This window comes from Emydura macquarii, unplaced genomic scaffold (assembly GCF_026122565.2).
Source record: "Emydura macquarii macquarii isolate MOO-44397 ecotype Brisbane River unplaced genomic scaffold, CSIRO-AGI_Emac_v2 contig_587, whole genome shotgun sequence".
Taxonomy (NCBI): domain Eukaryota; kingdom Metazoa; phylum Chordata; order Testudines; family Chelidae; genus Emydura; species Emydura macquarii.
The window spans coordinates 9,687,112-9,700,368 of NW_027130724.1; the positions used below are offsets into that span (position 1 = coordinate 9,687,112).

Here is a 13,257-nt window from a genome sequence, read left to right on the forward strand (position 1 = left end):
AGGAAGATTATTCTGTGTATGTGTGTATCTGTATTTTAGATGGGACCTAAAAAGTCAAAGTCTTGTCAGTTCTACGAGAACATTAAAGATCTCATGGCAATTTTTGTAGAAGCAGAGGTTTGCCCTATTGTCCTGGCCAAAATATCTTCTCCCCAGAAGGCTAGATAGTGTGCTGTCGTTGTAATGGCTTCTATAACTAAAAAGCGACTGCAGTTAACGGTAGCAAGTATATAAACATGTTGTGTTATGGGATGAAAAACAATAATGAAATGCTGCAGGTTTTAAAATATTATTTTCTTGAAATCTTACTGACACCTGCAGGTAAATTAAAATTATTAATGGAGCAGACTGCCTAAATTCTCTTTTCTCAGGAAGAGTGAGTGCACTTTTGTGGTATTGATTTATTGCTGGTTAGACATAGCTAACACTTCAAGTAATCCATACTGGTTTAAATTTACATAAGCTCTTTTAATAAAACTACTTGTACACTTGGGAGTTTTAGAAGGAATAAACACCTAGAACTAATCAACCAACTGCCCGATATCACTTGCTCAAGCAAAACTCAGCTAAAAGTGCATTCATTTGGTACTGAAAAAACACCTGACACTAAAAGAGATTGGTTAGTCTCTCAAAGGGCTGGTTAAGCCATGCTGGTTTGTCTGGGAAAACATAAGTTAAAAATCAATTTTGCAGCATGTGGGCCAAATTCTGAGAAATGCTGAGAAGCTATTAATGGGCTGTATCATGCTATTAGATTTTAATCAAGACTCCGCACTGAAAGCAATAGGGAGGTTAGCTTTAAAAAATGATGGCACATTATGGCCAAGATGATGATGTGGTTATTATAGAACAGGCTAGAAGCCCCAGTCAAGGTATAGGCCCCATGGTGTTTAGCGCTGCACATACACAAAGCCAGAGACCGTCTTTACCTGTAGTCTATATAGACAAAACAGACAAAGGGTGGGAGGCAAAACAGGAACACGGAGAGGTGAAATGGCTTGCCCAAAATCACACAGTTGACAAGTGGCAGAGCTGGGATTAGAACCCAGGCATGAATTCTGGCCTCATGGAAGTCAATGGGAGTTTGGCCATTCATTTCAGTGGCACAGGATGTCTCCTGACTTCAGCCCCAGTGCCCTCTCTACTAAACCACACTGCCTGTGCTCTAATGGGAGTTGCCAGGTGTTCAGCCCCTATTAGGAGTTGTCCCTATATTTATTAGCTGTTCTCCTGAACTGAACGTCTAATCCCAATGTGGTGCCTGCAGCCTTTCTTTATAATTTATAACTGGACAAACCAGAACGCCGGATCCAAACACTCGTGAGCCTCAGATGCTATGGTGATGAGGGCTTTATATGAACCTGGATAAATTAGAATAGAATGGTGGAAATTCAGTTTCAAATTGAAATCCACAGTTGAACTTTCTGACTTGTGTGAATCTCTATAGCATATCAAATAATACACGCTCTGGACTGACCAGGACTCTCTCTATTTGAATGGGAAATGCAGCTATATATTGATGGAGCATGATTTTCTATTTTCTTTGATGCTAAGGAAAATAGGCGTTATTACATCTGATATAGTTCTGTACCCATTTTGAAAGACTTTTTTTGTGAATGTTGAGTTGATGGCCCAGGAAATTAAGGAATGTAAATGTAGCTGCCCAGTCATGCAGACTGAAATGCTTATTTAAGTCATGTATGTCCTTGGGATATTGAAGAATTCAGTTGGAACAGATCTTGCTTTTGTTGCTTTAAAAAAAGACAAAGAACTAGCTTCCTCCTAAATGGATGGTGTTCCTTTCTAAAAAAAAAAAAAAATATCTTTCCATCACTCAAATGAAGGTCCAGAAAGACTGTCTTGATCTAACCTTTCTCAATGTAAATCAAACAGTCCTATGGTAAGATTTACTGCTGCCGGTGAAGCATCAATCTAATTATATAAGAGTATGCCAGTAGAGTGTGCCTGCGTTCTAGGAATGTGTGCAGCATATATGTAGCTGGCTCTCTGCAGTATGCTGAAATCAGAGATTTATTGCATTTAACAGAGTCATTACAATGCAATTTTAACTTACGGTTATTAAAGGTTCTTACATCATAAGCAATCACTGTAAAAAGCTTTGGACTTAGATTTATTCATAATTTTTATAGCGTGATTTATTAGAACCCCATTACATCCCATAAATCTTATCTGAAGAAAATGAAAATCAGTTAGGGCCTGATCTTTTTTATCTTTACTCATGTTGAGTAGTACTTTTGTTCTGTGTCTCGTCCTCCTGGAATCAATGGGATTACTCATGGAGTAAGGTACTACTCAGGGTGAGTAATGGTGGCAGAATTGGGCCCTTATTGAGCAGAGAGGAATGCTAAAATTACACTAAAACTGTCAGCATTCAAATTTCACTGAGTTTATTTTATTTCATGCAGTTCACTATTTCCCTCTAATTTTTCATTCAAATTCTGAACATAGGAGAGATATATGTATCATACATGTATATAGCGCAGTGTTCAGAAACTGAAGCCAAGTCAGGCTTCTAATACTGTTGTTTCTCCCTTCAGTCTAGATGCAGGATATAGAAACTGAGAAGCTAGTTGCAAAGACCTCAAAATGGCTGCTCTGTTATTGTTTTATTCAAGAATGCACTGGAATTGCATAAAATCAAATCTGTACAAAATATGGGCCCAATCCTGCGATGCTTATTTGTATGAGTAAGGATTATGCACTTGTCTCCAGGATTGCTGGCTGGGCCTCAGGTTAACAATCTTAACAGTCCCCATTTGCCCTCTCTGTTTACTAAAATACAAAATTCAGATGTCATTTGATCAGAAATTGTTTGGACATAAAATTAAGTCTTGCAGTCTGAATAAGGACACGACCCTGTAGCTGTTATGCAGGGAAAACTCCCATTGACTTCATGAGACGTTTGCCTGCACAAAGACTATAGGTTTGAGTACAGTGTGTTTAAGGTTTTGTTAAGAGACTTTTTTAATAATTTGCAAAGTTTTGTTTAACTTCATTGCCAATGAATTATCAAGCGAGAGAGATTTATTTGTATATTATGCCATACTGCTTCAGAATCAGTATATATGTAATGTATCTATTCAAGAAACATACTGTAAATGATCTGTTATTCTGTTCAACACTCTCAGACAAATTAGCTTTTCTTGTTGAAGTTAATGGAAGTTTTGGCATTGATTACAATAAGAGTAGGATTTGGGCCCTTTGTAGTTGATTTCATATTGTTCTCAGTTTACACAAAAGAGAGGCAATACATATACCCTTTGTTATTATTTATAACTTAAATAGCACCATAACACAGCTCAGTCTCTAATATATGTTTTGCAATGAAGGCAAAACAATACCTTAGAATATTACTGTAGATAGAAAAATAATTTTACTACGTATGGACTAATTTGTGACGATCAGTTTTGTGTCATACTTTACAGTGAACATAAACTATAAATGTATTATACATAAAAATAATTGATTAACTGCTCTCATCTCCCTCTTACCATCCCCTCCGCACACAATGTGCCACCACAAAGCATCAGTATTTTATTGCCTGTTCTTCACCAAAGCCAAAATAGTAAAGGTCAGACTAAGGGCAAAGAATATATTTAGGGACATGGGGCATAAGAGAAAAGACTAAAAAAAAATCTAGATGCCAAATCCTGACCCAACTGAAGTCAGTGGCTGCACTTCTACTGATTTCAGTGGGACCAGGATTAGGCTTTAGGAGTATTGCAGGGTATTCTGACTGTGGAGTCCTTCCACATACTGAAATGCCATCCACTTTAATGGGAGGGGTGTGCGTGTGCGTGTGCGTGTGTGTGTGAGAGAGAGAGAGAGAGAGAGAGAGATCTACAGGGCCACAACCTCTAGGTTAATTCCAGTAAACCCTTAACAACACCAACAGTCCCTATTCACATGAATAGCCCCCATAGGATAAAACAGAAGCATAACAATAAATAATAAACTGGAAATAGAGTGTAGCAGAAGCGGAGGTTGTTTAAAAATGGAAACAGGTGGAAGTTTTAAAACAAGAGTAATAAGACTGGAAATAGGCAAAGGAATGAAAACGTCTAAGAATCAGAATTGTCAGGTTGTGCACTAGCTACCCTAGGTAGCCATGCAGTCGTACAATTGTTATTTTCATCTGCCCTTCCCTTTGTGATATCTTGAATGAAATTAGACTGTCAGCTTTTTGGAATGGGGACCATGTCTTCCAATGTGTTTATAAAAAATGAGGCCCTGTTTCTGACTGGGTGCTACCATAATATAAATGATTTACAAAAATAATAATAATTGAAGTCAGTGGGACAGCTCCCATGTGTAAATGTGATGGCCGCCATCTTGGCCAATGCACCAGGGAGTGAACCAGGGTCTTCCAGAACAAAAGACATGAGCTGCTACAGCTTGAGCTAGAGGCTATAAAAGACTCATGCTCTGTGGATTGGGCACAGAGTGGGACACACCACAAACACTCACCAGTGGGCTGCAGAAGCATTTTCAGGAATGGGTCCCTTGGTCAGAAAGATGAAAAGGGATATTAAAGAGGTGTATAAAATAATTAATGGTAAAAGGGTGATTTGCGAAAGCCTGTTGGGCACCACTGTTTAATCTGTGCTGTAATATAAGAACAAGGGAACCTCTTGTAACATAAAAAGGCAATGCTTTTTACAAAGATATAATGCAATATACAATATAATAAGCCTCTTCAAATCTCTGCCAAAGTGTATGGTAATGAATGTTTCAGGAAGTTTAAACGCAGGTTTAGACATTCCCTTCCAGTGGAAAACCCACAGAGAGGGACAAGGCAGGAAAATAATTTTGTGAGGGTTCCCTTGATACAGTTCTCTTTAAATTCTTCCTGGGGTGTGTTGGGGGCCTGGGTTTGCCATGCTCTGAGGGAGTTTTCAGCCGCAGCAGCCCTTGGTAACTGTTTTTAAAGGGTGGCCCTAGCATGAAAGGTGCTCTACAGGAAAATGAATATAACTAGAAGCAGAAGATTGATCTGAAGGTTAATGCATGTCTCCTCTCTCCCCACCATATTTTGCCCCTAGCTTGCCCCTCCCCATACTCAGATGGATTTCTTCCATCATTCCAGGTAAGGGAAGAGAAAATTCACTGGAGGTGACGGATCCTTCCCCACTTCTAGTTAGGAACAAATCCACATAGAGAGGATCCTTTGCAAGTGTGGATCCAAGGGGCCCAATTTTTTTTTTTTTTTTAAATATACCAACTATGCTATAAAGTTAAAGGGATGTTCTGTCCTTCTAGCATTCTCACTTCTTCTTTGCAATAGAGCATTGCAGAACTTGGAAAGGTAGTTTATTATGAGGGCTGTCATCTAACTGTCTTCGTTATGGCTAGAAGCAAGATGTTGAGTTAGATGGATGAATGGTTTTTCTAACTTGGCAATTCCTAATTACAAGAAGAGAATGTAAAATGGTTGCAACACACAACCAATATCAGCAACCACATGATAATCACTCACTGTGCAACTTCATTAAACAAAAACAAAAAAAGGTCCAAGTTAATACACTGAGTTTCCGTAAGGGGCCTCCTTGAATTTTCTTTGGGGGACAAGAATGGGCTTTGGCCCTCATAAACCAGTGATTAACCAACATTCCTGTGGGTCTTCAAATATTTGTGGAAACCAGAGCTAACCAGGGTTCCTAGAACACTGAGACCTATGGAAGTATGGCTCCTTCTAGAGCCATGTTGTCATGTGCTCCCCATCATTTTCTGCACCATCAACATCCCAGCGGGGGAGGGTTCTCTTGGTGCAGGAGAAACTAGCTTAAGTTTTACAAGGTTGACAATCCTCTTGGGTTTGCAAAGGGAAGGGAGGGCAACTCCATGAACAGTCTCACCCTTCCTAATGCAAAAAATCCATCCCCCAAGGACCACACATGGAGGTAGGCAGCGGCTTCCATGGCTTTGAGAAGAAATGTGGGGAGCATGACTCAGGACAGTCACTCACCCTTATCATAAATTTCCATAAACCTCCCCTCATCCATAGCTCAAAACTGCTGATTTCCTTGCTCACCTCTGTTCTCAGGGAGTATCATATGAGCCTAGGATTGAGAAGCCAAGCTGCTGAATGCTGCTTTCCACATAACTCCATCATAGCCCCACCAGCTTTTAATTTAAACATTTTATTTAAAGCAACAGCAATGTTTATTTGGAAGTACTGTAAGAGCCCGTCTTAGAGTTGTTAATAAAGAGTAACAGTTTAAAGCTAGCATGAGCACAAGCACACAAACTCTGCGGAAAGCTCCAGATGCCCAGACATTGACTAAATTAACAATTGTCAGTTTAAAAAAAAACAACAACTCCGTTTTTTAGGGAAGTAGTAGGAAAGGGATGAGGAAACTGGATCCTGCTGCGCTTGTGCAGGCAAGACTCCCAGTGAAGTCAATGAGAATTTTGCCTGAATAAGGGTATGTCTACACTGACGGTGGCAAAGTCATCACCGTCAGATCGACCTTTCTGGATCGATTGAGCGGTCAGTGAAGACCCGCTCAATCAATCCAGAAGTCGACGCTGTTAATCCACCCCTTCAAGTGGCATAGCGCTGCGTCGATGGGAATGCGGTTCCCGTTGGCGCTGTGCAGAAGGGAAGCATAGCAGTCGATGGGAGTTACGCAAGCTACGCAGAGTAACTCCCGTCGATTGCTGCCAAATCTTGAGATAAGTGTAGACCAGGCCTAAGGGTGCATACTCAGACACTACACAAAGAAACAAAAATTAAAAGAAAGGCAGGGTGATAGGAAAATATTTTTGTGTTTTTTAAACAATTTGTATATGAAATGGTGATATAGATACTGATGAGATTACGAACAGCTGGAGCTTCATGGTAGTTGTTACAGTAGAGCCATCAGAAAGCCTGCTATAGCAGAATGGCTTCTATTTCACACAGTGCCAGGTCCTCAGGTGATGTAAACTGATGTAGTTCCATTGACTTCAATGGAGCTCTGCTGATTTGCACCAGCTAGGAATCGGCTCCAGCCTAAAGTTGCTATGTACCTTTCTTTTTTAATATACTTACTAGTTTTAGGGCTAAATTAACAAGGGCATTTAGATGTCTAAAGATGCAGATGGGCCCCTACGGGAATTTACAAAAGTTCCTGAGTTAGATGCCTAACTTCCATTAGATTTCACCTAGCCACTTAGGATCTTTTGTAAAAACCCCACTAGGTGCCTCTTTAAGAACCTAAATACTTCTGTAAATCTGGTCCATAAATTCTGTTTTTCCAGTGATGATCATCACCCTATTTTCCTTCAGTCTTATAGTGAGCTGCTTTTATTTTTTCCTCCTTATGCTTAAAAGAAATGCCACTTTTTAATCCATAGGGTAAATTATTACTGACCAGACACCTGTTTTAGCAACACCGACATTTTTAATGAAGGAGGGGGCAGGGTGGAGGGACAGAATGAAGACTTGCATAACAGCAAGCCATACCAGACATACATAATTTCCCTCCCTTTCTCCAAACGCACATCCAATCTGACAACAGAAATGATAACATGTGACCTAGGTGATCAATCACTCATCTCAAATAATGAATCCAAATATTGAACATTCAAAATCACGTTTACTACAAACAAGTCCTAAACCACCCATATACTGAAATATGGCTCTGATCGTCAAAAGGAAAAACTACTAATGAAAAAATTTGCAAAAATGACTAGATTTGTGTAAGTTTTTATTTTTTTTCATGGATAATTCCTGAAGGAAACAGTCAATGCTAATAGATAAATTGTTCGCAATTAATAATTGTATCAGATCTTGTCCAGAGAAATGTTATGCTACTAATATATGTCACTATCTGTGGGGTTTTTAACATGTACTGAACCTTTCAGTTTGTATACTGTATTCTTTTTACCTGAGGTACTGCAAGGCACAGGTAAAACAAGGATTTTAAATTAAAATTCTTAAGTTTGTACTATCATGTTAAACTAACCATTTTGGTGAACTATGAAAACATGAAAGCATTTATAAATCTAAGAACTATCTTCTAACCAACACTAACAAATATTATACGCTCTAGTTGGTTTAATTAAATGATATTTTAAATAACAATTAATTTAAGCATTGGTGTATGACTGAAATAAGTAACTGAAAAAGTAGTCTAGTTAGTTAAGATTCAGATGGAACTGTATTCATGCGAGTTTTTTAGTTACCTAACTATATTACTGTATTGTACTATTGACTTCTTTAGCATACCATCTATATATTAAAGAGGCTATTGATTATTTCACTGCTAATTAGCTATAGTGAGTCTGAGGACTTTTGTGGTATATGTCATTAAATTATCACAGAAGAGATCAACCTTTCTTTATCTTCTTTACACACACAGCCATTACATATTGCTTTTATTAGAAAATGTTAAGTGTCTTTTAATGTCTTCTTAATGGACAAGTGTGCATGTGTAGTGGTGAAAGCCTTTATGTAAGTTGTTAAATGCTTACACCTTATGTGATTAAAGATAAAAATTAAATGGTTGTTACTTAAAATAGGAAGTGTACAGTGTACACCTTTGTGTAATGACTAGAATTCATAATTCTCCAGTCTCATCCATAGCAATACCTTAAGGAAAGGACAGCTTTGAAGCCAAGCAGAAGTTGAATCGAACAGTGTGTGCACACAGAGAAATGGATATGTAATTATGAATAAATTGTATAACAGCTGCAGAAGAACATGAACCACCTTGTAAAAGACCTTTCATCATTAACAAGTGTAAAGTGAAAGTCCAATCCCATTGGAATTCAAGATAGTGCATCACAAAGTCTTTTAATATTGATCATAAACTTCAGCCTCCAATCTAAATCACATCAGTATTTTCATGACCAAACGTTAGATGATTTTACAAACTCTTCTTCATTTGCATCATTAGTCCATGGGAAACACTGGCAATTAGCTTTAAGGCCATGCCACAAAATATGGGGCAGGTGCTCCATTTCTCATTGGGATGTATTTTAGCAGCAGATGCCTGACCACCCAAGAAAGCGGTTTCTAAAATCAATGAGTGCTAACATGTTGGTTCATTATAGGAAGCTAACTAAACCTTTTGAAAAACATCTTCCAGCCTTCCCTGTCCATTTCTATGTTCCCTTGGCAGATATAAGGAATTTGAAAGCTCCAGCTCAACAGCACTTCCTTTTATGTTGGGGTAAATTTTTCATTAATCCTTTATATTCTGTACTATTTAAAGAAGCTCCTTTTAAATTTTAGCTTCTTTATATAGCAGGAAATCTCAGAAGAGTATGTGAAGAAAAATCTTAAAGAATTTGCATAGAAACTACCTTAGTCTCTGCTCCAGTCTGCCTCATTCATTTGGTTTGCAGACGTGGCATCTCAGCATTAGAGATTTTTGCTGAGCCTGAATCCTCCAAGCCACCATTTCACCATCAATTCACATATTGATCTACACTCTATCCTTCCATCCCTTTTCATCCACTTATTCCTTCTTCATCCGTTTATTTTTCCAGGTTGCCCTCTAGTTTTATCTCATTCCTTAAATCCACACAGGAAACACTGATTATCCTCCCACACCAATAAACCAGCCATGCCCATTTATAGCTGGCAAGAGTTGTCTTAGCTGTGCATTTGTAAGATAGGGATCACATCAAGTTGAGCCATCTTCCCTGTTCATTCACTTATCAATCATCATGTCTCTCGCTTATCCAGACAGACATGAGGGGTTGATCCTGATGCCACTGACGTCAAGGAGTGCTTCACCACTGACTTCAGTAGGGATAGAATCAGGCCCTAGATTAGCATATGGCTATGTGATTATCCTTATACATCACTGCTCCAGAGGCACCTGCTTAGAGGAGTCAGTTGGCTGTTTCAGAATACACGTACATATAGCTCTGGTGGGGCTCACACCAGCATTCATTTGCTTTGCATTAAAATTGCATGTCGGAGGGAGGAGGAACTGTCCTTCAGTATCAAGGCAAGAAACCCATCAAACACATCCCTTCTCCATGCAGGTGCACCCTGCTCTAATGAACACCTCTCCCTCTCTACATGGAAAGGAAACAGGAGTTAGGTGAATAAAGGAGACTGAAGGACATTTATCAAAGAGTCATGATGGGAAATATTTAACACTGCCCGTATAAGGAAATGGTACATGAGAGGTTACCTTATAACCAAGAAATTCGCCCAACCTGTCTGTCTTCTCCATTCACTGCCTGCTTTAATGAATGCATCTCCATCTCATGGAAGGGAAATAGTGGCTAGGTCAGCAAAGAGGGTTGGAGGGGGAGCCTCTTTTGATTGGTAGGGTATAATAGTAACCATTTGGAGGCATGGTGGTGGGAAGGGAACTCATTCTCAATCCTCTGTGTATTGCCTGCTCTAATAAATATCTCGTTTCCATGGAAGGGAGAGAAGGTATGAGTCCATGCATGTGCCCTTCGTCTAGAGTGCAGGTCTCTGTGTGCCCACGCATGTGTGAATGCCCCACACAGCATCTGCCCATGCACTTGTGCCTGTGCTGGAATGCAAGCCTTCATGTGCCCATGCATGTGTGTCTGCTCTAGAGTCCAGGTCTCCGTGTGACCATGTAGGTTTGTCTGCTCTAGAGTGAATGCAGTGCAGTAGTGCTGCGGGGAATGAAGCTAACAAGGAGCGTGGGAGTGGGGGCTCTCCTCGGCAAGCCGTAAGTGTGGTGATTAGGGTGCCAATTGTATAGCTTACCTTTGCATAGCTGGAAGAATAGGGCTCCTCAAAAAGTGCCCCGCTGCAGGGCTGCCACCTTCTCCAGAACCCCCCCAGACCTGCCATCTGGGGCCTATACATGTGTGCCTGTCCTAGACCGCATGTGGCCATGCACGTGTGCCTGCTCTAGAGTCCAGGTCTCCCCGTGCCCATGCCTGTGTGTCTGCGCTAGAGTGAGCATAGCATAGTGCTGAGGGTAACAAAGTTAGCAAGGAGGACTGAGGTGGGGGGAATAGCCTAGGCAAGCTGTAAGTGTGGTGATTAAGTGGCTGGTTGTATAGCTTACCCTTGCATATCTGGAGGAATAGGGGTCCTCAAAAAGTGCCCAGATGCAGGGCTGCCACCTTCTCCAGAAGCCCCCGGACCTGCCATCTGGCGAGTCGCTGAGTGCCAGGCGTTTAGTCATCTCCAGCTCTTCCTCGCCATCCCCGGAGTCACCGGTGCCATCGGCATCTGCGTCCTCAGCACTGCTATCCAGTGGTGCCCCACCAAAGCTGTCGAGAGCCTCCTCGGCGTCGCGGTGCTGGCGGTAGGTCATCCAACAGCAGGGCTCCACATCCGTCTCGTCAATGCCCCAGAAGGCCAGTTCCTCCTCATACAGAGGCCCACACACGTCGGCTGGGCAGTGCAGCTTGCCTGTGCGATAGTAGTTCAGGATGTGGGCAAAGACGCCCGGGTGCCGGTCAAAGAAGAATTCGTCCGTGCGGGGGTCATAGTCGAAGTGGCTGTGGGCATCGGGCTCAGCGATCCAGGCCAGCCGCGTGCCGGGCAGGGTGCGCAGGGTGCTGCGGTAAGTCTGGTGCCTAGTCCCTCCCACGTTGATCACAATGCGCTCGCTGTCGTCGCCCTGGCCCATCGCGTCTCTTATTAGGCATGTCGCAGACTCATGCAAGGAAGCACGGCGCCCAGCAAGCACAGAAGGGGGTGGTTTCTTGCTTGCAGCTGATACCTAAACCAGTGATTTATCGAGGTGGGCAGGAGTCACCGAGGCAAAGGGCACCCAACTGGTGTCAGCCCCTTGTCCCTCTTCTTCCAACGGCTACCAACCCAAGGGCACCACTGAAAGTTAACACTGGCAGTCCTCAGCTTTCTTGTATTTGCAGTTAGAAACTCGTGGCCTGTTTTGTTGGAAGCAAGGGTTTAGAGAGGAGCGATCACACACTCCCCAAGAACAGCAGTTGCAAAGGTCTTCCAGGTAGCTACCGATGGTGCAGGGGGGAGGATCTCGCCTTAGTTAGACGTGGCCCAAAACGAAGCCAGGGCTGCACATCTGGTCAAGGAACCTCTTAGGTGGGAAGGGGGCGGGGTTAAGGATGGTGGCAGCTGGGTGCAAAAACAGGGGGAGGGGGGTGGAAGAGGGGGTGGGAGGGGAGCGCAGCCAGACAGGCAACGGGGGTGGGATGGGGCGGATACTAGCGCCCAGCCGCGGCAATAGCCCAGAGCTATTGATGATTTTGAAAAAAAAACCCTCTCTCTAGCTAGTGCTGGAGTTTAAGTCTCTATGAGAGAGACAGACAGGAGCAGAGGCAGCTGCAGTGAGGGAGAACTGGACGCAGCGATCCTGATTTGGGGGAGGGGGGGAAAAACGCCAACCACCCCCAAACAAAACCCCAGTTCTCTGGCGGTGGGGGGCGAAGGTAAAGCCCTAGAACTGGAGAAGAAGCCGAAGGGCCACAGAAACCTCGAGCTGCGGGTCTTGCATCCAGACAAAGGAGCCGGAGCCGGCTGGGGGCTTCCCTTCTCCGGGTCGAGTCACATCACATTCCGCAGCCGGTCCTGGGCGCCCGGCTCCCGGCGGCTGGCTGTGCCGGTCCTTGCTCTCCCGCTGAAGGAGGAGGTGGACGAGGGCAGGGGCGGCTGGTGCTGAACGGACAGCGCCGATCCCACAGCTCCAGCGCGCCGGCTGGGCTCCGGGGTTTTGCTCCTCTGCAGCGGGTGGGAGGCGAGGGGGGGGGCTGCAAAGAAAAAAAAAAGGGGGGGGGGGACGCTTGATTCCTCCGTCCCCCGCGACTCAGGCAGCAGATCCAGCCGGGCTCTCTCACACAGCGATGCCTCAGGTAGCTTGCATTGGTGATGCGGCGATCAGTCCCCAGCCCCCAGGCCCGGCCCGCCCGTGGACTCGCAGGTGGTGCTGGAGGCTGCGTGCCAGCAGGGAACTAGCTGCTCGGTCCAGCCAGCCCGGTCTCCGGACACTTCAAGCCGGCGCAGGCGCGTTGGGCTCTGAATAGAGCAATTCTCCCTGGGTCCTAATGCAGAAGCGGAGATGCTCACGCACGCAGACACACACACACACACACGAAATCACCTGAACTGCAGCCCCACTGGCATGGCGAGCTCCTCCTCCCGGCGAGGCTGGCTTCCCCTGCGTGTGTGGGGCCAGGCAAACAGCAAGAGCAAGAGCGCAGCTGGGCCAGATCGGCCAAGCAGTCCGTGCCCGCTGTATTCTCCTCGCCCCTGGGGCTCTCAGGGAAGGGCTAATCAGACAATGCACTGAACCAGCTCCCGTTATTCAGCCGGGTCTAGTT

The 13,257-nt window shown here is 43.5% G+C and overlaps 1 protein-coding gene across 5 annotated transcripts in view; it reads right to left on the reverse strand.

Annotated features, from left to right (window-relative positions):
* Window positions 1-11,732, reverse strand: part of KCNC1 (potassium voltage-gated channel subfamily C member 1) — a 145,047-nt gene extending 133,315 nt beyond the window's left edge. For all 5 annotated transcript variants that reach the window (XM_067540664.1, XM_067540663.1, XM_067540666.1 and 2 more), the window contains exon 1: window positions 11,019-11,732. In XM_067540664.1, the coding sequence (XP_067396765.1) occupies window positions 11,019-11,588 (570 nt within the window). In that variant the 5' untranslated portion in view covers window positions 11,589-11,732. The remainder of the gene's footprint in view (window positions 1-11,018) is intronic.
* Between the last annotated feature and the right edge of the window lie 1,525 nt (window positions 11,733-13,257).